The sequence below is a fragment of the Cervus elaphus genome, chromosome 5 (genome assembly GCF_910594005.1).
Source record: "Cervus elaphus chromosome 5, mCerEla1.1, whole genome shotgun sequence".
Classification (NCBI taxonomy): domain Eukaryota; kingdom Metazoa; phylum Chordata; class Mammalia; order Artiodactyla; family Cervidae; genus Cervus; species Cervus elaphus.
This window is the reverse complement of record NC_057819.1, coordinates 128430839-128454317: the sequence shown is the minus strand read 5'-3', so window position 1 is coordinate 128454317 and position 23479 is coordinate 128430839. Positions and strand designations below refer to the sequence as shown.

The following is a 23479-nucleotide window of genomic DNA, read 5'->3' as shown; positions in this document are numbered from 1 at the left end:
TCGATTCTGCCTACTAACTAAACTGCCCCACAGTATAGCTGACCCCCCTTCACGATGGGCTCAGTTGCTACAGCTGTGACAACCCACAGACAGGGAGAAAACGTTTTGCTCATGTTCAGTTCCCTGTTACGTGCAGGCTGTTTGCAGCCTTTGGGTGGCCCTTGCCGTAACAGATGGTGCCGCCCCCATCAAGGCCTTTTCTTTCTTTGTGGGACAGAGGCTGACAGGTAGACACCTGTCAATTAGATGGGTATCTGCACCTTAGTTTTCCTCACTCCCCAGATGAATATTGTCCCTAACACCCAGACTCTCACCGTACCTCTGACAGCACATACGTGCTCAAAAAGAGCCATCCAGTTCATACCCTACTAGCTGGTCTGGGAATCCCGGCTGGGGTAGGTGTGGGAGTAGGAGGAATTGCTTCATCAACCGCCTTTTACCATACACTATCCAAGGACTTCACAGACGACATTGAGAGAGCGACCAAAGCTTTAGCGGTCTCACAGGACCAACTCAACTCCCTGGCTGAGGTGGTTTTTCAGAATAGGAGAGGGCTAGACCTAGTGACAGCTGAAAAGAGGGAACTCTGCCTCTTCTTGAATGAAAAATGCTGCTTTTATGTAAACCAATCAGAAATAGTCAGGGACATGGCCCAACAGCTAAGGGAACAAATCATAAAAAGGAGGAAAATACTAGCTAATTCCTGGGGTAATTGGAGCAATATCTGGAGTTGGGCATCATGGCTTCTCCCTTTAACAGGTCCTCTCTTCACGCTCTTTGCAGCGCTCTTGCTTGGCCCTTGTATTCTCAATGCTATTACCCAGTTCATAACCTCTTGGATTGAATCCATAAAGTTACAAATGGTAAGAACTCAATATAGCCCCCTAAACGATGGGGAGCTCTGAATGTCCTACCAAAACATGAGATGATGCTTTCTACAAGTGATAGAAGCTTCAAGGGGGAGAACGAAGAGGAAAAGATAAAAATTTTACATCACTACCTTCTCCTTCTGCCTCTGTAACTCAGCTTGCCCCTTGCAAAATCTAGATCGCGTAGGTCACGTAGTCTCAGAAAGTGGGGACTTGCAATACTAGGAACTGGAGTTTATCTCACTCACCCTTGTCCTGCTCTTTGCAATCACCCAGCCCCTGCAAACCTGCTTAATCATGTCTGCCTGTCCAGGTCAGACATCCCCCTCCCCATCTTGACCACTGTTCCCGCACACTGTTCCCTTAGTTTAAACCAGACTATTAACAGCTAGTGTTGCCCACTACAGTCTGTCTATAAAAACTCTGTAATCCCTTTGTTCTGGGCCTAAAGCTTGGAGTGTTAACACCTCTGGGCCCACCGGTGTAATAAACCTGATTCTCCAACTCTCCGAGTGAAGTGCTTGCTTTCTCAAGTACTGGTTTCTGCAACGCTAGAGCCCCTGCCCCTGGAGACCCCGCCCCTGGAGGCCCCGCTCTGCAAGGAGAGAAGCCCCCATAGTGAGAAGCCTGGCCCCACAACTAGAGAGTAGCCCCTGCTCACCGCAACTAGAGAAAGCCTGAGTGCAGCAGTGAGGACCCAGCCGAGCCAGAAAATAAATAAATAAATCCTAAAAAAAAAAATAGAAGAAGCAGCAGCATGGGGGCAGCTGGCAGGGAAGGCAGTGCGTGTTTCTTCTCACGCTCCCTCTGATGGCCCTGGAGGCTGACCCAAGCTGACCAGGAAGACAAAAGCCTCAGCTTTCCAACCAGAGGACCAGGAAGCAGGGAGAGGTCTCTGGGAGCTGCGAAGGGGTCAGGGAGTTGAGGAAGAGGACGCAGCTCCAGAAAGGGACCCTGGACAGTCAGCTCACCCTCCAAGCTGCGCCAGCCGGGCGGGACCCTGAGCGAGTTCCCCAGTCTGAGACCTGGGGAAAGGCCACCCCGTGTCACGGACTAGCCGCTGGGTGGCGCACATGGGCCAGGTCCGAAAGCACCTCAAAGCCTCTGAAAGCTGAACTCGGTTGGATCCGCAGTCCTGGGAAGCCTTCAGCACGTGAAGCTCTTGACTGCCTGACATTAAAGAAGCAGAATCCACAGTTGAATACCTTAGGAGGAAAGTGGTGGAATTGCACTGTATGTTTGTGGTGGTGTTTGCAAGAAATGATGCTTGCATTAAACATTCATCAAAGTATACATCACAAAAGAGTGAGTCTTACTCTATGCAAAATTTGAAAAATAGTAAGAAAAAGAAAAAAGTTTTCAACTCGGCCCTTTCAATGTACACAGCTTATTTTATCGCGATTATAGCTCAATAAAGGGCTTCCCAGGTAAGTAAGTGGTAAAAATCGCATGTCAGTGCAGGACATGCAGTTTCCATCCCTGGGTCAGGAAGACCCCCTGGAGAAGGAAATGGCCACCCACTCCAGTATTCTGTACATGGGACTCTCCAGGCAAGAATACTTACCACCTAGTCACCTGGGATGCCGCCCACTCCAGTCTTCTTGCCTGGAGAATCCCATGGACAGAAGAGCCTGGCGGGCTACAGTCCATGGGGTCACAGAGAGTCGGGCATGAGTCAGTGGCTGAACAGTAGGACACCTCGATAAAACCATTGAGAACTGAAGGGAGGGAGATAGGGAACTGGTGTTCCCTGCAGTCTTGCACACCCCCATCCCTTCATAAGTTCTTGGCTGCAGGCAGAAGCAGCCGGGCGCACTGGACTCCCGCTCCTCCCAGGAGAACGCTCAGTCCTCGGACATAAACGCACACAGAAGCGGCTCAGCCTCCTCCTCCCCACGGCTCCCTCCCCAGAACCGGCTCACCACCACGCTCCTGCTGCTGCAGCCTTGCCACTGCTCCTCCAAGCCCCACTCCCCTGCAAGGCCCTCGGAGGGTGATGGGAGGCAGGAGGAAGACGGGGGGCTTTGTCTTTGGAAGGCTAGTCCAGAGCGGGAAGCCTTAGCCACAAAGAGATCAGTCTGAGGATTGGAGTCACAAGGACTCTCACAAGGAATTTCATTCTGAGCATATCTGAGCACCTAACAGGGCGGGTAACTCTGCAAAAGTGCATTGGCTTTGAAAGCCAAGAGCCGAGTCGGAGATGGGAGTGGAGATGTGCGTGTGACGGTCCTGTGCGTGGAGGGGACGCTGGAGAGAGCGCTGGGGATGCTGCTCAGAGAGGAGGGCAACAAGGACAGAGTCCGGGAGATGCCAAGGTGAGAGGCACAAGAGCGAGAAGAGGGACTCAGCCGAGAAGAGAGAGGAGACTTCCCTGGTGGCCCAGTGGTTAAGAACCCGCCTCCCATTGCAGGAGACACGGGTTTGACCCCTGATCCGGGAAGATCCCACATGCTGCGGAGCAGCTAAGCCCATGTGCCTCAGCTACTGGGCCTGAGCCCTAGTGCTACATTCTTCCCGATCACAGACCAGGTCTCCCGGGCTCTGCAGCGCTCTCCTCCCAGCCCCGCCGTGCACGCCACGGTGTTCAACTGGCCGCCTCCTCAGACCCTCACACACACTTGCAGGGAGATCTGGGGCAACTTGGATGCTCTGCAACTCCCCAGCCACGGAGGACACGTTATCACACCCATCACACGCTCTAAAGGACAGCAATTCATGAAACTGGGAAGTAAGAGCAGAGAAACATAAGGGAAGTAGATGAGAGAAACTAAAAACTAATGATTTGGACAAATAGAGGGCGCTTTGCCTGTGGGCTCAGTTCAGGTCCCTGGAGAGCAGCTGGCACTGATGATCCACAGGCGGGGGCCCAGGGGCAGGACCAGGTGGCTGCTCCCAGTCCTCCAGGTGAGACGGGCTGGGCTTCGGGAACTGGGACCCGCCAGGCTGGGCTGGGACACAGAGAGGGTCTGTGCTCGGGCGTAAACAGCAGGCCCTATCCATTCATCCATGCACTTATTTTTTTAAAGAAAGGTTAAAACATTTGTGTTCTCTGACAGGTTCTAAGTTAGGTGTTGGAGGAAAAAATGAAAATGAGTAACATGAAGGAGATCTGTTTTCTAGAGTACCGTTTCTCAATGCTGGCAGATAGATGGGTAAGAAGACAGAAGGGTGGGTGGACAAATAGGTGGATAGACAGAGGCATATGTGCATGTGTGTGTGCATGAATGTGTGAATCTCTGAGCTTTATTTTTTAATGTTTATTTATTAATCTGGCTGCATCGGGCCTTAGCTGCAGCACAAAGGCTCTCCTCTGCATCATCGGGATCTCTCTTCATGGTGTGGGGGCTCCAGGGCGCGCAGGCTCTGTAGTTGTGGCTCAAAGGCTTAGTTGCCCCTCTGCATGTGAGATCTTAGTCCCCACTAGGGATTGAACTTTCATCCCCTGCATTGACAGGCAGATTCTTAACCACTGGACCACCAGGGAAGGCCCTGAGGCGCTTTTAAAGAGCACAGATGCTCAGACCCACACAGTCAAGGTAGGGCTCAGCATCTGGGTCACTTCAAAGCCTCCACAGCTGGTCTGGACTTGGAGCCGGAGCTGAGAACCCTTCCTCTAAAAAGAGCTCAGAGGGCGGGGAGGAAGACAGGCAGCAAAACCAGGGCGGGGCGGGGTCTCGGGGTGTCCCTCAACCCCGCACATCAGCTGCCTGAGTTTCTGCTCCAGACGAGCCAAAGACCAGCCTGTGGTCCAGAGGGGCGAGTGTGACAGATGAGACAGGAGGAGGAAGCCTGGCGGCCCCGGAAGAGACCCAGTTAACTTCGGAACCAGAGAGCCCTTAGAAGAGATGCTATCTGAGCCAAGCCGGGGGGGATGGGTGTCAGGGTCTGACTCCTTCAATCGGGGAAGAGAGAACATTCCAGGTGTGGGAAACAGCTTGTGCAGAGATGTGGACACAAAAGAGCACAGTGTTTAGTGTGAGGGTGTGTGTGTCTCGTTCATCAGAGGGTGTGTGTGGGTGTCGTGTGTCGGGGAGGCAGAGCTCTGGGAAGTCAGGAGAACAACCTCCCCAGCTCTGGGCTTCGGGACTGACTGAGCCTGTGGACTGCGGGCTGGAGGGGAAGGAGGTGTTGCCTGAGAGCAAAGGGTGGGAGAGTTTCTGAAACGAGGGTGCGGCTAGTGATGAGGATGAGGAGTCTGCAGGATGAGGAGTCTGCAGATGCTTCTGTGTTGGGCAGTTAGGACCCCAGAGCGGAGCTTGACGAGAGGCGACAGCAAGGGAAACAGTGCAGGGGAGTAGGAAATAGTCAGGACGTGGGATTTGAGGACCCCGGGGCAGAGGGCAGAGGCTCCTGGTCAGGCCCCGAGGAAGGTGCCGAAGCCCGGGGCAGTGCCCAGGCCCACCCAGGGCTGCATGAAGGAGGAGATGCAAGTGGGGTTCCTGTTTTCCAGGCTGCTTCTGCATCTGTGGTGTCGGTGAGCAGCCCCGAAGGTGGTCTGGTGACCATCGAGTGTCACTATGACCCGCAGTGGGAGAGCTACTCGAAGTGGGGGTGCTGCGGAGAGAACTGGGGCTCCTGCCAGGTTCTCCTGAAGACCACCAGCTCAGAGGAACTGGTGTGGAAGGGCTGAGTGTCCATCTGGGACAATCAGAGGGGGCGCACGCCCACCGTGACCATGGAAGGACTCGGGAGAGGTGACACCAACCCTGCTGGTGCGGGATCCAGAGAACCGGGCCTGACCTGGGCACCAAGTCTACGGGGCCGTCCCCCCAGGTAGGAACTACCCTCCTGTCCTCCGAGGCCCTGGTACAGACCCGTGGAGGGTGCAGAGCTCTTCCTGTCTCTGCCCAAGCGGGGGGGTGGGGGGAGCCTTGAAACTCACCTGAGACTACACGTTTGCCCATGCTTCCGCCTTGCCTGTGTGTGCACACACGTGCATGGAAGGGGGTGGATAGATTTTCTGGAAAGCTTGAAAGAAAGCGTGAACCTGGCATCTCTGCACATCTCCATCTGTTGTCATCTGGGGGACCAGACTCAGCTCAGACAGGCTTGAATGAAAATAAAAAAGATGCAAGAGAAGGCCAGGGTGGTTGATCGGAGGTGCTCAGACCGAATGGTTCTTAATCCCCGGGGGAGAGGGGCGGGGGTGGAGAAGGCCAAGGGGAACCGCCCGGGTCACCCTGGGAGCCACACTCTGCCCTTTGTGTTCAGCAAGAAAAGCAACACCCTCCCTGTCAACAACATTCACGACAGGACCTGTGACCACAGAAAGAATTGATCCTGTGACAGCAGACACACTGGCCAGCCCGGCTTCCTCGCTCCAGCCCCCCAGAGCGTCAGCAGCAGCCAACCCACGGCCCTGAGCAGCGTCCTCACCAGGCAAGCAGAGACAGCCTCCTGCAGACCTTCCCCACGGCTGCCCGGTGGCTGCTTCCCTCGGGGCCTGTTAGGACCCCCACATGGCCCCTCTGATGTCTCCTGTGCAGAGAGGAGAAACAGTCATCTGTCCTGGGCTTCCCCCTCCCCGTTTATGCCTCTGAGGACTGACAGAGCTACTCACTCCCTGCGAGGAACCAGAGCAAAGTTCTCCAGCTGGGCTGCAGGAGGCAAGGCTGTGGTCTCCCTCTGACCTGCCCCCCAGACCCAGAGAAGCAAAAGGAGGCATGGTGGGGTTCAGCCTTGAGTGTGCCAGAAGGGAAGCACTCTGGGTGAGCTTCCTGTGGCTGCTGTAACATCGCCACAAAACTGGTGGCTTCAGTTCAGTTCAGTTCAGTCGCTCAGTCGTGTCCGACTCTTTGTGACCCCACGGACTGCAGCACGCCAGGCCTCCCTGTCCATCACCAACTCCCAGAGTTTACTCAAACTCATGTCCATTGGTAGCGTAAAGCATCACAATTGTATTATCTCCTAGCTCTGGAGACCATAAATCTGAAATAAGCCTCATTGGGCTAGAATCAAGGGGCTGGCAGGACTGAGTTCCTTCAGGGGCTCTGGGGTAGCATCCACCTCCTTGCCTTTTCCAGCTTCTAGAGGCCACTGTGGGCTTCCAAATGGGCTCAGTGGTAAAGAATCCACCTGCCAATGCAGGAGACACAGGTTCGATCCCTGGGTTGGGAAGATTCCCTAGAGGAAGAAATGACAACCCACTCCAGTATTTTTGACTGGAGAATTCCATGGACAGAGGAGCCTGGCAGGCTACAGTCCATGGGGTCGCAAAGAGTCGGACACAGCAAGGCAACTAAACAAGAGGCCTCTGCATTGCTTGGCTCTTGGCCCCCTCCAGCTTCAAAGCCAGCTATAACACATCATCTTCCCCACATTATGTTGCTCCCCTCTCAAAGTCAGTGGATCGCCAATCTTAAATCTGTCTGCACGATGAGCCCCCCCCCCCGCTCCCTTGCTGTGTAATATAACACATTCACAGGTTCTGGGGGTTAGGACATCTTTTGTGAATGTGCGCATGCTCAGTCGTGTCCCACTCTCTGTGGCCCCATGGACTGTAGCCCGCCAGGGTCCTTTGTCCTTGAGATTCTCCAGGCAAGAATACTGGAGTGGGTAGCCATTTCCTTCTCCAGCGAATCTTCCTGACCCAGGGATGGAACCCTTGTCTGCCGCACAGGAAGGTGGATTGTTTACCACTGAGCCCCCTGGGAAGGGGAGGGCCATTAATCTGCTCGGGAGGGTCACAGGCATATGCTCTGGTCCTCCTCTCCCCAGGTGTCAGGACGTCCCAGGAGGGAGTGGGGAGCTGGGGTTCCTGCTTTCTCACATTCACAACATGGGAGAGAGGCGTGACAGCAGCCTGAAGCCCACCCCCTTCAGAGGTCAGCTCTCTCATCAAAGGGCAGCGTCTCCCCCTCACGCCGCCCCAGTTTCCCCCCAGCATAGCCTGGTGCCCGCAGGCTCCCACGGTCAAGGTCCAGTTTCTCCCTGGGTCCTGCCTCCCAGAATCGCCCTCTCTCATCTTCCTCCCCTGCTACGGTCCAGCTTCCTTTCTCGAGGGTCCTGTTGCTTGGAGGGCTCTCATTTGCTCAGTAATGAGTCTGAAAGGGACGAGGTTATGGGAGATGCTTCACGCCCCGCTCCTGTCTTGCTCATTGCTGTTGGGGAGTTGTCCCGTGGAGCCACAGAATGTAGGGCTTCGAGAGAAGCTGGAGAAGCCCGGGGCAGTGGGCAGGGGGCGGAGGGAGGGGAGGGTGGGGCAGTCCCTGAGCTGGGACGGGTGAGAAGAGCACAGTGGGTGAAGGGCTATTTTAAGGCCGGCATTGCAGCGTGCCCGCTCTCTCTCTCAGGAAAACAGGTAGTGACTACATGACTCACCACGCTCAGGGCAGATGGAGGCAGAGACCAAGGCTGGCGTGCTGGGTGGGGGGGGTGCATTGAGGGGAGAGGGGGGGTCTTGGCACTGCTTGTGGGAGAGGGGATCAGACCCTCTTCTGTACTGGGAGGGACTATCCAGGGAGCCGAGACAACTGAGGGCCCAGCAGTGTAACTAGACCAAGTGTCAGATATGTGTTATGTGTACATATATGTAACACAAATACATTATCGTGTTAAATATTGTATATTATGCATATATACAGAATCTAGAAAAATAGTACAGCTGAACCTATTTGGAGGGCAGCAATAGAGACACAGATACAGACAACAGACTTGTGAACACAGCAGGGGGAGCAGAGGGTGGGACAAGTTGAGGGAGTAGCATTGAAACACACACATTGTCCGCGTTAGTCGGTCAGTCGTGTCCAACTCTTTGCGACCCCATGGACTGTAGCCCACCAGGCTCCTCCGTCCATGGGGTATCCCAGGCAAGAATACTGGAGGGGGTTGCCATTCCCTTCTCCAGGGGATCTTCCTGACCCAGGGATCAAACCAGAACCCAGGTCTCCCACTTTGCAGGCAGATTCTTTACCACCAGCTGAACCACCAGGGAAGCCCATTAGCATATGCAAAACAGATAGCCAGTGAGCACAACCCGGTCTCTGTGACAACCCAAGAGGGGCGGGATGGGGTGGGGGTGCGAGGGAGGCTCAAGCGGGGGGAGACATATGTGTATCTACGGCTGATTCACGTTGCTCTATGGCAGAAACCAACACAACATTGGAAAGCAATTACCCTCCAATTTAAAAAATACGTGTGTGTTATATGAGATATTCCTTCTTATATGCACTATCTGATGGGGGCCAGAGCAGGGACAGACCCCCTCCCAGGAGAACCGAACAGGTAAAAAGCCAGGTTGATGGGACAGAGGAACCTTTCTCTGCTTCTAAGAGGTGATATTAGATCTGAGCTTGGACGACGGGCAGAATTTACCAGACCCCCTCCCAGGAGAACCGAACAGGTAAAAAGCCAGGTTGATGGGACAGAGGAACCTTTCTCCGCTTCTAAGAGGTGATATTAGATCTGAGCTTGGACGACAGGCAGAATTTACCAAGGGCAACACAAGGTGGCCAGGCAAGCTGAGGCCGAATCAGAAAGACAGGAGAGGGTCTAGACTGCGGGGGATTTGAGGAGGATCGTGGGAGAGCAGTCACAGGGCGGGATGGTAACAGACAGCAGAGGGTGCCGGCCCCCGGTGCCGAGCCTGTAGGGAGGCCCTGAAGGCTTGGCCCTTGAGCAGAATGGCTGCGCCCCTCGAGGAGACTTCCCCAGCAGGGACGCAGGCTTGCCCCTCCCTCACCCAGGTCTGAACTCAGGGACAGGGGAGAGAGGCAGGACCCGGGGCTCCCCTAAAGACGAAGCTCACTCCTGTGACCTGTGCCTCGTAAGCGTCCTCCTCTGCAGCATCCACGTGGTGCTCTTGAGCTTCGTGAAGGTGGCCCTGCTGGGGGCCTGCTGTGAGCTGCGCCGTGGCTGAGCAGGAGTCTGGGGCAGCCCAGGGGGCAGTGAGCTGGGCTGAGCGGGAGAACCGCAGCGCGCTCACCACCAACACCCGCCCGCCCGCCCACCTGCCCGCCTGCCAAGCGGATGGAGAAGACGCTCCTGACTTCTTATCAGAGAAGGAGCGGTGATTTCAGTCCCAAAGGAGATGAGCGTTCCTGCTGCGGTGAAGATCCCTTTCATCCTGGCCTCAGAAGCCTGACGGGGCCTCTCTGCCTCCTGCAGCCTCTACCGCAGGATCAAAGAGAGGAGGGGAGATGGTGTTCCCCTTACACACGGGGTCCTCGGAGGCCCCTGTGATCTCACCTGGAGCGGGGGGTGTCCTTTCAATGCCTCCGTCCCTGTGACTCTAGAGGGGGGCAGCTCTTCCGAAGATAATTGACTAAGACCTTGTTCAGGACTCCTGCCCAACAATGGGTTTCAAAATTCTAGACCCATCGGTTTACATAAAACTGGAATTAAACTAAAAAGCTTTGGGACTTCCCTGGTGGTACAGCAGTTGGGAATCCGCCTGCCAATGCAGGGGGACACCAGTTCGATCCCTGGCCCGAGAAGGTCCCACATGCCTCGGGGCAGCTAGGCCCATGCGCCGCAACTCCTGAGCTCCAGAGCTGGAGCCCCACAGCAAGACAAGCCACTGCAATGAGAAGCCCATGCACTGTGACGGAGAATAGCCCCCCTTGCTTGCCATGACTAGAGAAAGCCCGCACCCAGCAACAGAGACCGCATGTGGCCAAAAAAAATAAACAAAACTATTCTTTAAGAAGCTTTAACGAGTGTCTAGATGGGCAAAGACCCCCCACCATGGGCCGGGTGTACAGGGGTCCACCAAGGCCACCTTCTGTTGCATCTATACCTCCTAGAGGAAGAGTGGCCTGAACACAGATAATTGAAGATGCGGTTGGTCCAGAGCCCGGCTCATGTGTTTGTGAGCTGTACATTTCTGCTGTACATTTCCTATTAAAATCTATGGATTTCCTGTGCTCCTTTGAGATTTCGTTGGGACACCAGTTTCATTTTTTATGTATGAGAGGACGACCCATATATTCTAGAGGGTGTGAAGTGACCCTAAATCAAACACAAGAGTTAGAACATATCTGGCAATTGTGACTTGGCAGCAAGTAGAGGGAAGAGACCTAGAAGACACCTTTTTATCCCCTCACGGAGGTCGTGACTAGACTCCCTACATGTAGACGCAAACTGTAACTGATGGTTCTGCTAGTGGTATAGTCGCTCAGTCACGTCTGACTCTTTGCAACCCCATGGACTGTAGCCCACCATGATCCTCTGTCCATGGGATTTCCCAGGTGAGGATACTGGAGTGGGCTGCCATTTCCTCCCCCAGAGGATCTCTAGGAGGATGATAATGGGGAAAGCATTGGGAAACATTGCTCCAGGCTATGATCAGGGCAGTCCCAGTGCACCCAGGCTCCAGTCTGTGATTGGGGCAGTCCCAGTTCACCCAGACTCAGGAGGGGAAGGAAGTCCAGACCCTTAATAGGAGGAGCGTCAAGGAACTTCGAAGTCATGCTTTAAAGCTGCCACACACAAGTCTTGATCCAGCACCTTCACGTCACAGATAAGAACAAGGAGACATGAAGGGCGAGGACCCTGGGTGCCCAGTCGCAGAGCCAGGTAGCAGAGTCGAGTTTGCCCCTGGACCAGCATGCGTCTGGCTCACCCACCGTCCCCACAGATCCATCTGCGCTCTTGAGAAGGTCAGTTCCCAAGCCTGCTGAGGGCACCATATGGCCCCAGGCATAAATACCACGCAGGCACACGGTGTTCTGAAATTCTCTGCTTTGCTCAGAAGTCACAGACTGTACCCATAACCTGCATGGGTTTACGGACGTGTTTCATTTTGATCATTGTATTTTATTAATGGAATCTGTTGCCTGTATGTGAACATGAGGGATTTCACTTCCAGCTTCTCTCTTTATTTGCCATGCCATGCAGCCTGTGGGATCTTAATTCCATGACCAGGGATCGAACCCACACCCCCTGCTTTGGAAGCATGGAGTCTCAACCACTGGACTCCAGGGAAGTCCCCCAGCTTCTCTGCTGAAAGCAGTGGACCCACAATGCCACATCCTCTACATGGCATCAGAGTATTTTAAACCTTCCCAGGGCTTCCCTGGGCCTCCAGGACACCACTAAAACTTGAAGATTGGAAAGGAAGCATAAAAGTGTCCCTTTTTTCAGATGACATAATTGTCTATGTAGAAAATCCCACAGAATCTACCAAAAACAAACTGCTCAACCAATAAATGAGTTCAACCAGATCGCAGGATATAAAATCAATACACACACAAGAGAATCATATTTCTAGATACTAACAACAAGTTGGTAGAACATAAAACACTATTGCTAACTGCTTCCCCCCAAATAAGAAATACCTGGGTAAAAATCTAATGGAACCTGCATAGCATTTGTGTGCTAAAAGTTGCAAAATGCTGATGACAGAGGTCAAAGAATATTTAAATAAATTGAGAGATACACCTCATTTGTGGATGGAAGACTCAACATAGTAAAAATGTCAATTTTCCCAATATTGATCTATGCAATTGCTTGTTTATTGTCTTGTGTGCATGCGTGCCCAGTCAGTCCAGTCATGTCCGGACTCTTTGCAACCCCATGGACTGTAGCTCACCAGGCTCCCCTGTCCATGGGAACTCTCCAGGGCAGTGGGTTGCCATGCCCTCCTTCAGGGGATCTTCACTGACCCGGGGATCTAACCCAAGTATCTTACTGTCTCCTGCATTGGCAAGGAGGTTCGTTATCACTAGCGCCTCCTGGAAAGCCCCCAGTCCCTCCTAACTGCAGGGGCTTCAAAGACTCTGTCCTTGGCCCAGAACTCTTCCCTTGATGATTCCCCCTCTCCCCGGGCTCCGGTTTACTGCCCCACACATCTTCCCTCCAGCATTAACACTTTAACCCACATCTCTAGCTTCCTACTGTTCCTCTATGCCTGCTAATCCCAGTCTCATGGAGAAAACCAAGCTCTGTTTCACCCTAGCCTGCTCCTGACTTCCCTATTTCTCTCAATGATGCCTACCCTTCTGGTCTTCCAAGCTTGACATCTCCGTACTCCCAGACTCTTCCTTTCAGACTATCCTACTCATCAGCTGGGTAAGCCTTCCTAGAACACATCCATGACTCCAGGTTGATCTGCTCAAATTCATCCAAGTGTCTCCAGCAAAGCCTGAGTAGAAGTTGGATTCTAAACCCCTTCAACACACCCCCACCCTAGTTTTCCTAGGTCTTCCAAGGTTTTGCAGTTAGGACTGCACTGCCACAACTTCATCCCACTGGAATACGAAACACACGGCCACCATGGGAAACTGCGTGTGAACCTCACACTCCGCTGATTGGTCTTCTCGGACTGACTATTACAATGAGTATTTTCTGGCTCCCTGTTTTCACTTCTGCTGTTGCTGCTCTGAATATGTTCCTTCCCCCCGGCTCCCCAACCCCCCTTACCACCCCACTCGACTGAAAGTGTATACCTCCTTTAACATCAGTCTCAAATATCACCTCCTCCCCCTGATCCAGCCGGTGTGACATAATATTTTCCCCTCTGATGTCATGAAGCATCTCACCTGTGACTGCCCAGTGGCCCTGGCCAGCCCTGCCTGCACTCTACTGACTTGTGAGTTTATCTTCCTTAGAAAGTGCATCGCAAGCTCTCCTCTTGTCCATTATTATGCTTTCTATACCACCCTGTGTATATTTTACAGTCACGACTAGTATGTGCCTCTTTAGAACGAGGTTTTCCTTCAGCTGAGTCTGGGGCCAGCCCCAGCTCTCCTTGAGATGCCATGAATGTCCGCACCCTTATGGGAGACACATCAGAGCTTAGGTTCAGAGAGCAGCAGCCCTGCCGGAGAACTCAGTGCTCAGAGGAGCTCTCAGAGGAAAAGGGTCACTACGGGTGCAGAAAGGTGAGTGGAAAGGCTGACAGACTGTGCAACTCTTGCCTGCAAACTTCAGGGAGGGAGTGATGGATATGCGTCCAAGAACCAACCGAGCACTCCCCTGGGCTAAGGGCGCCTATGGTTATGGTGGCATTGCGCAATCCCAACGTGGGGAAGCATCTCCTTTCCTCTGTGTCCTGTGCCCTGTGCTTGGAGCTATGTCTGCCTCTTCTGCAAAGACGGTTAATTGTTGATAGACGGTCTCAACCAGACTTCTCCTAAACTGGATAAACCTGGACTCTCCATCGACTCTGTGCACGGGAGACCCTCCGAGTTAGGGAATTACCGGAGTGATAGTAGAGGTATCCACTGCCTCCTTCTACCATCACTGCTCCAAACAGCCACAGAATTGTAACTCGAAGCTGCTCAGTCATGGCTGGGCCAGACAGAGATGCACTCAGCCAAGTCAGACTCCGGTCACAAGGACACAAGAAGGCTCGAAGCCAAAGAGGCATTGGAAAAGAGGAAGAAACCCTGAGCTCACAGGTCAGCAGGCAGCTGCATGAGCAAACTCTGTCAGGACTAAACTCCCTTGGGATTGTCCCAGAGGAGCAGATGGAGTCCTGTGAGCCCAGGACTGAAGCTGGGAGGGGTGTGTCCTCAGGCAGCCTCCTGTCTGCAGGCGGGAGGTGGTCATTTCCCTGGCAATGCTGAACCAAGAAGCTTTTGTGCCAAGGAGAAGAGTAAAATGTCAGGCCTCTGAGCATGCAACTTCCAGAGAATTCTTGCCCTTGGGACGTGGGTGTGAGACCCAGGAATCAGGGGATATGGGGAGAAGAAAAGAGAACCCCCAAGCAAGGGCAGGGGTGACGGAGCCCTCCCTCACCTGAGGACTCAGAACGAGTGTCTTCTAAGATCCGGGACCCTCCCTGGACCAGTGCCCCCAGAAGACCTGAGTCCTTCCAGAATCTAGCAACTGCTGCCCCCCTGCCCTGGAGCCCAGAATCTGAAGGTCTCTCTTGTCCAGTCTGAAGAGCTGTATTCCTGGAAAGGGCGTTCCTAGGGACAGCATGCTGCACGGTGGACCTCCATGGTCAAGCTGTCTCTCTCTTCCTCCAGGGCGCCTCTGAGGTCTGTTTACCCAGAGGACAGCCCCGACCATGCCCAGGAATAGGGGCAGCTTCAGGAAGACCAGGAGCAGGAAGTGGACATTGCTGAGCCGGGACCTGTGGGAGACATGGTGTCCGGAAATGAGCTGCCACCTCTGGAGGAGGTCCCAGGACCCTTCCCGCTCCCCCCCCGCCCCCACCCCCGCATCCTGACACTGAAGCCTAGATAAGGTGAAGTCGCTCAGTTTTCTCCAGCTCTTTGCAACCCCGTGGACTGTAGCCCACCAGGCTTCTCCATCCATGGGATTTTCTAGGCAAGAGTCTTGGAGTGGGGTGCCATTTCCTTCTCCAGGGGATCGTCCCAACCCAGGGATCAAACTCGGGTCTCCCGGATTGTAGGCAGACGCTTTAACATCTGAGCCACCAGGGAAGTTCCTAGATAGCTCAGGATCAAACCCGGAAGAGACCCAAGTCAGGGCAATCCCTCTCTGGGATTCCTGTCATCATTCCTGCCTCAGGAACTGCCCTTGGGACTCTCCTTAAAGGGAGGGAATGGAACGGAGGGAGGAGAGGGACCAGGCAGCGCCTGCTTCGAGAAGCATGCGTCCAAACTCAGCCTCTCCATCCCTTTCCTGCACACACAGTTTCCCCTGTTATCGGCTGACTTCTTACAACCAGTCCTCACCCAGACTTCAGAGACATCGCCCCCCATTCCCTTCAGGGTCTGACAGCATCACAGCCCTTCTGGGTATCTTTGGAAGGAGGAGACAGACCCAAATGTCAGCCTGGAACCAGCGCACCTCCCACAGAACCCCCAGGCAGCTCCGGGAAGCAGAATCTCTGGTAGAGCAAAGACCTTTAGATGAGAGCCTGGGCTAGGGGCCGCGGAATCAGGCCCCCGCATCCAGAGCCCCATGAGAAGGGAGACGGGGAGGGTGGGGGTGGGAGGAGGGGCTTCAAGTCCACCTGAAACCAGCCTCCATCTGTGTCCCTGCAGCTGCCCCTGGGGGAGAGGTTCACAGAACGGGTGCTATCCTCCACTCTACATGCAGCTTTGGAGAATATAAACATCAGAACCAGAGCTGGAGGGAAACCCAGCAGACGGTGAGGTACAAAGGTCATGGCATGCTGCCAGCCCCCACCCCAGGACCCCTAAGGCTGCTGACCCTCCTTCCCCATGGTCTCCAGGCCTGGGGCCCTTACCCTGGGCAGTGGTTCGACATCTCCTTGATGCTGAGGTTCTGTCCATCATTCACTGTCGGGAAGGTAGCCGGTACAGCCGGACAGGCGATGCTCCCTGGGGTGGTACTTGGCGCTGGAGATCAAAGCATGCCCCAGGCATCACTGTCTCCCCAGTCCCACACTAAGCACCCATGTGGCTCTGATGTCACACAGAATCATCCAGTGACCACTACTTTCTACTGAAGCGAGTCAGTGTGTTCAGGGGTCTCTGCCTCTCTGTAAGGGCAAGGGTGGTGCCGTGTGGGGGGTACCTATGCCCCCCAGCCCACGCCAAAGCTGAAGGGTCAGCTGCCTTCCTCCCTGACTGCACCCTAGGCTCCTCCCAACACCAGTGAGACAGAGGACAAGACAAGACCCAGGACACTGTTCATTAGCGCCCATCCTTGTCCGCAAGCGCACTCTTTTCCCATAAGCTCTGCTGCTGGACCAAGGGGAGCTCTTACCTGGGGAAACAGACACCTCAACCTGGACTGAGGGGTCCAAGGACAACACGTCCAGGATCCAGACAGTCTGAATTCGACACCAGTAGGATCCAGTGTCGTTTATGTTGAGGTTCTCCAAGGTCACTGTGAAGGTCAGGTTATCCGTGTGGTCTCTGATGGACACGCGGCCGTTCCTCTTTTCTTTCTCCTCTCCTTCGGTCTCCACAATCTTGCGACACGTTGTGCCATACTTTCCTCGGCACCAGTATTTGTTATGCCCCTTATATGCCTTCTCGTACTGACACCGGATACGCAGAGAGCTCCCCGCAGTGCCCGCCACAGAGCCGGGGCCCGTCAGTGACAGAGAGCCTGGAAAACACAAGCCAGATCCCAGGACTCCGTCCCAAGAGGCCCCATCAGCAGCTCTTTGCTTGAAGCCCAAGGGGAAAGCTACCAGGGAGGCATGGACCACTCCAGGCTCGGGGATGGGGACCTGGAGAGACACCTGGATTTAAGACCTAAGCCAGAGGGTCTGGAGACGGCGGGCAGCAGGACCAGTTCAGACCTCTGCCCGGTGACCCAGACACGCTGCCTGACTGCACGGGTACCCTGTCCCTGGGAACACGGGGAGTCGGACCACAGTTGGAGGTGGGAGTAGAGAGGGCTGGCAGTCCTGCCCTGTTCTTTTTTGTTGTTTGCTTGCTTTGTTTTAATTTAGACTTTTTATTTTCTACTGGGGTATAGCTGGTTAACAACATCAGGATAGGTGAACAGGAAAGGGACTCAACTGTAAATACATGTGTCCATTCTCCTCCAAACTCCCCTCCCATCAGCCTGCCCTGTAACATTGAGCAGAGTTCCCTGTGCTACACAGTAGGTCCTCGCTGGTTTTCCATTTTAAATACAGCAGTGTGTACATGTCCATACCCAGCTCCCTAAGTATCCCGTCCTCCCATCAGACCCTCCTGGCAACCATAAGTTTGTTCTCAAAGTCTGTGGGTCTTTTTCTATTTTGTAAGTTCATTTGCATCATTTCTTTTTAGATTCCATATATAAGGGATGTCATAGGATATTTCTCCTTCTCTGACTTGCTTCACTCAGTATGACACTCTTTAGGTCCATCCATGTTCCTGCAAAGGGCTTTATGTCGCTCTTTTTACTATCCTGCGCTGTCCTTAACCCTGCAGCCTCTGCCGGCATGAAGGCATGAAGTTTGGTCGTGTAACCAAAATACTTCCCTTTGGAGTAAGATTTCTGCATCCTGGGTGTTTTGTAATTCAAACTATTTCTTTAAGAATACAACTTCTTGGGATTTCCCTGGTGGTCCGCTGGTTAAGAATCTGCCTTGCAATGCAGGGGACATGGATTTGATCCTTGGTCAGGGAACTAATATCCTAAATGCTGAAATGAAGAACCCACACACTGCAACCAGAGTGTGTGAGACACAACAGGAGACCACACCTGGCACACCAAAGCCCTCACGCGCCACAGCTGAGACCTGATGAAGCAAGCAGTCTTTTTTAAAGAGTATAACTTCTTGTTTACTCTGCTCTCCACATGTTCTCAAGGGAGAAAAGATAAATCTCTGGCTCTCATCACAGACCCTCAGATTTAGAAGGTGGCTTATAAGATCACAGCCCAATTTCTACCTAACCCACAAATATGTCAAAAGCAAATGTTCATGAAATATGTTGACAAGTGATACCAAGTTACTGGTGTTTGAATGAGGAAGCCGGGTTGGATTGGGAAGGAGCTGGTAGGTCTAAGTTAAAGGTAGCATCCCTTGGGTTGGGTTGCATCATCTTGGGTTGGCCAGTGAGCTCACAGAGGTTTGCTAAATTATATATGATTAACATAAAAGAGGGCCTTCTATGGACCAGTGATGAGAAGGCATCCAGCCAAGACCAACCCAATCTGGACACCAGAAGTTAACAGAAAAAAAGAAGATTCTACTAATTCCAAGAGAGTACTCTCCTCTGTCCTGCTAGAATGTGCCTGAATGCAAGATTAGCAAGTCTTACGTGGGATTATATAAATTCGTGTGTGCATTTTTTAAGGAGAGTGTTTGCTGGTTGCTTGAAGTTCACAGGAGCGAGAGTCGGAGAGCAATGAGTTCAGAATGGAAACAGGAGGTGGTCAGCAGAGCAGTCTGCAGGTCGCACCTTGAGCAGTTTTGTGAACATCACAGGCTTTGCTTTGTTCTAGGTACCCCGTGGGCGTCGGAAAGAGCCCTGGGGAGGAGGCTCATCTGGATTTAATTTTCAGTTCTTTCACTTACTGGATATGTCACTAATCCCTTCACAGTCTTATCTGTAAAGTGGGAATGATATTAACTGCCCTGCTTGCGTCAATTACTCAGAGGGGAACAGTAGGAAGGTTCCTTAAAAAACTAAAAATAGAGCTACCATGTGACCCAGCCATCCCACTGCTGGGCATATGTCCAGAGAAAGCCATAATTCAAAAAGATACACACACCCTAGTGTTCACGACAGCAGTATTTACAACAGCCAAGACACGGAAGCAACCTAAATGTCCACCAACAGAGGAATGGGTAAAGATGTAGTACATGTTATATACACAACGGAGTATCACTCATCCATAAAAAAGAATGAAATCATGCCATTTGCAGCAACATGGATGGGTCTAGAGTTTGTCATACTGAGTGAAGCCAGTCAGACAAAGACAAATACCATATGATATTGCTTATATGTGAGATCTGAAAAATGGTACAGAGATAGAGTCACAGATGTGGGTGACAGTGTTATGGTTACCAGGGGGAGAGTTGGGGAAAGGATAAACTGGGAGGTTGGGATCGAAATATACATGCTACTGTATATAAAATAGATAGCTAATAAGAACCTACTGTATAGCACAGGGAACGCTACTCAATACTCTGGAAAAGAACCTAAAAGAGGATGGATACATGTATATGTGTTGCAGGCAGACTCTTTATTGCTGACCACCAGGGAAGCAGCCTGCAAAGCAAGAGACCCAGGCTCCATCCTTAGGTTGGGAAGATTCCTTGGAAAAGGGAATGGCTACCCACTCCAGTATTCTTGCCTAGAGAATTCCACGGACAGAGAAGCCTGGTGGGCTACAGTCCATGGGGTGGCAAAAAGTCAGACACGCCTGAGCAACTTTTACTTATGTCCGAATGACTGATTCACTTTGCTATACACGTGAATGCCGTACACAGCATTGTGAATCAACTGCGATCCAATACAATTTTTTGAAAAGTTGCTCAGAGGGCTAAGTTGTACCGTAGGTTTGAAAGTGTTTGTAGGTTGTAATGTGCTTAATAAATATAAGTACTATTCTTGCTCATTCTATATTGGAATTCACTTCCTCCATCTTCATTCTTTTTCTCTTTGTTCTGGAATCGCCCTTACCATCTTTCTGTATATCCCTTACAACCCTCGTGGGTGCCCTCCATAAATTTAAAGTAATCACATTTTTCCATATCGTGTTTGTAACCCCAGATGGGTGCACAGGGTGGGGGAGGGAGCTGGGATGAAAAAGAAGAACTGAAACTTAAATCTTTACAAGTGACTTCAAAGTTCCGATCTGAGCCCACGTGAAACATCAGCTGCAAACGTTCTCAAGACGCAAAAATGAGGCCGTAGCTCTGGAGAGTTCAGCCAGTTCCACAGAAAGAGGTGGGAAGAGGTTTCCACCTTCAGTTTAACTGCACCCAGGCTGGGGCACTTAGACATTTTATTAGATTTAAACAAGAAGATTAAACAAGCACTGATATGCTGGTAAACCAACTCCCTAGGGGAGAAGCCTGATTCGTAGTGTTTGCCGGTTTCCAAGGTGTGAATACTCTACCCCATGACTGGTTTCTTTTTCCTTTTTTATTTTTTTTTAAACTTTTTATTTTACTTTGGAGTACAGTTGATGAACAATATTGCATTAGTTTTGGGCTGTACAACAAAGTGATTTAGTTATACATGTGGAATACATTCTACACATCTGCTGCTGCTAAGTCACTTCAGTCGTGTCCGACTCTGTGCGACCCCATAGACGGCAGCCCACCAGGCTCCGCCGTCCCTGGGATTCTCCAGACAAGAACATTGGAATGGGTATAAATATATATATATATTATTTTTCAAATTATTTTCCTAATTACATTTTTACATATTGAACAGAACATTGAACAGAGTTCCCTGTGCTGTACAATAGATCCTTTAAATCTCCCCCTTTTCCACCCACTTTTCCAGAAGAGTCTGTGATTACATTGGGCAGGCTCTACATTTTGTGAGGGAGCCTAACATAAAAATTACTCTAAAAGCATGAAGAAAATCCTCTAATTTTTATCCTAAATTTACAAATATCATATATTAATGCATATGTGTGGAATCTAGAAAAAATGGTACAGACGATCTTATTTGCAAAGCAGAGCCACAGATATAGGGAACTAAGACACGGACAGCAAGGGTGGAAAGTGGGGAGGACGGCAGGATTTGGGAGGTTGAGACGGTCTTGTACACATTACTGTGTATAGAGTAGATGTGAGAACCTGCTGTGGAGCGCAGGGGACTCTACGCAGTGCTCCACGGTGACCTCAACGGGAAGGAAATCCAGAAAAGAGGGGATGTATGTACACATACGGCTGATTCGCTTGACTGTACTGTAGATGCTAACGCATCACTGTAAATCAGCTATACTCCAATAAAAATTGACGTTAAAAATGTGCTCTCCCGCACTGTGAATGTCTCTTTAAAGATGTCCTCTTCTGAAAGCTCAACCTTTGAGGAACAATTTGATCATGTTCTTCCAGGAGGGATTTAACGTGGAAGCAGAGGTTGCGCTTCTAGACTCTTGGTTCATCCATCCTGACAAATCTTTCGTACCCCTTTCAACTGAGCCCTGGCCAGACAGCGCGGCTGCTCCTTCCTGAGCTTTCTACAGCCTCCAGTATCTCCGCGCTTTTGCATCAGCTACTCCGATTTTCCACTCAGCTGACTCATTCATCGTTCCAGACTAACTCCCAGTCATGCTTCAGGGAGACCTGTATCCTTCCAGGAGCAGAACTGGGGGCCCTGTGTGCACGCTCATCACCACATGAGCGAATCTCTTCTATAGCAAGTTCCACGCATGTCTGACTCTTTGTGACCCCGTTGACTGTAGCCCTCCAGGCTCCACAGTCCAGGGAATTCTCCAGGCAAGAATACTGGAGCGGGGGGCTCCCCGGTGGTCCAGTGGTTAAGAATCCGCCTGCTAAGACAGGGGACATGGATTCAGTCCTGGGCAGGGAAGATTCTACATGCTGCAGGGCAAGTACTGAGGCTGCACGCCTCGAGCCTGTGCTCTGCAACAAGAGAAGCGCCCGCAATGAGAAGCCATGCACCTCACAGAGTGGCCCCTGCTCGCCGCAACCAGAGAAAGTGATGAAGGCCCAGTGCAGCCATCAATAAATTCTTTTTTTTTTAATAAAAAGAATTCTGGAGTAGGTTGCCATTCCCCTCTCCAGGGGATCTTCCTAACCCAGGGATCGAATCCGCATCTCCTGCCTTCCAGGCAGATTTATTACTGTCTGAGCTACCAGGGAAGCCCTAGTTTCATGCAGTAGCGTAGTAACTTGACCCCTTCATCCAATCACGAGTCCCTGAGTGCAGAAATTGCTCTGAATTACCACTTCCAGAACAGTCCTGGTACACAGTTGGTGCTCAATAAGTGCGTGTAGGCACACAGTGGGGCTCAACAAGTGTGTGTAGGACCATAAGATGAATGTCTGAATGTATAAAAGGCAGATGAACTGATTTCTGCTTCCCTCCCATTTCTGCTGATGCTCTGCCTCTGGCTTGAACCCAGGACAGATCTTCTACTGTTCTACGGTTCTGCCCCCTGCAAAACCAAGTTCCCAAAGGCCCCAGCCCCACTCACCTGGGAGGCAGAGAAGGAGAAGAGCTGAGGGCAGCCACATGGTCCTATCTCCCTGGCAGGTGGCCCCAGAGGATCCAGGTTCCAGCTGAAGTCTAGGTGTCAACAACTGAGCCTGGGCCACCCACCTTCCACTTGTTCAACATTCCTTTGCGTTACTTGCTCATCTACTTCCTTTATAATTTCTTAGCTACTTCCTAATTTGAAGCCTTACTTAGAAAAAGGGGAAGGGTGGCAAGAGACACTTCAGAGAATAGACAAATCAGCAAGAGAAATCTAGCAACTTTTTTGTCCGTTTAGTAACAATATGAGGTTTGGGTCATACCTTGGCCTTCATGATCTCAATCCCTAGATATAACAACAGAGGAGACCCTTTGTCCCTTGCCTTTCTCTGTCTTCCCTCCTCTCTGGCGGCCTACTTTTGTTGCTACTGTTGTTTTTGTTTTGTTTCTGGACGCACCACATCACATGTGGGATCTGAGTTCCCCGACCAGGGATCGATCCTGAGGCCCCCGCACCGGGAGGGCGGAGCCTTAGCCACTGGACCATCAGGGAAGTCCCTTCCTGTGTCATTTCTTCAACACTGATAACAGCCGGAGGGAGGCTATGGTCCTCACGTTATTCGATCCACCAAGAGGATCAAACAAATCTCCAGTCCCTCTGCCCTTGTTTTTATGTTGCTTTTTTCTGCTTTCTTTTTTTATTCCCCAATATGATCCTGGAGTTGTTTATAAAGTAAAGGAAATTCAAGTAAGCAAAATCAAGTTCTGGTGGCTTAAAATATATATAAAATATGACTAATGTGGTCACATTTCACTAAAATCCAATGAGAAAGTTCACCCAGTATGGTAGATGAGTCAATACAGAGACTTCCTCCTAGACCCAAATAGGAATTCTGTATAAAACACAACCCTGAAAGTTGAAATATATATAACTGAGGTCAAAATCATGCAAAGAACATCCCCAAGTGCCAGAAATGTAAAGGGAATTGAAAGCCAAGACCAGGAGTGGGACCTGATACTGAACAGCTAATGGAAACTATTAGAAATGGACAGTTCTCTTTCAGGAGGAGAGAGGCTGGCATTTAAACAGCCACTCGGGACCTGGTGGCCCAGTAGCTAAGACTCCACATTCCCAGTGCAAGGGGTCTGGGTTCAACC

General features: G+C 51.7%; 1 protein-coding gene across 1 annotated transcript; it reads right to left on the bottom strand.

Moving 5' to 3' along the window:
• Positions 1 to 11608: 11608 nt before the first annotated feature.
• Positions 11609 to 22464, bottom strand: CD300E (CD300e molecule). Its single transcript, XM_043905610.1, has 4 exons — positions 22323 to 22464; positions 16458 to 16805; positions 15976 to 16087; positions 11609 to 14889 (listed from the first exon to the last, which is right to left on the bottom strand). Exons 1-4 carry the CDS (start codon positions 22360 to 22362, stop codon positions 14574 to 14576), a joined length of 816 nt encoding a protein of 271 aa, XP_043761545.1. The 5' UTR covers positions 22363 to 22464; the 3' UTR covers positions 11609 to 14573.
• Between the last annotated feature and the right edge of the window lie 1015 nt (positions 22465 to 23479).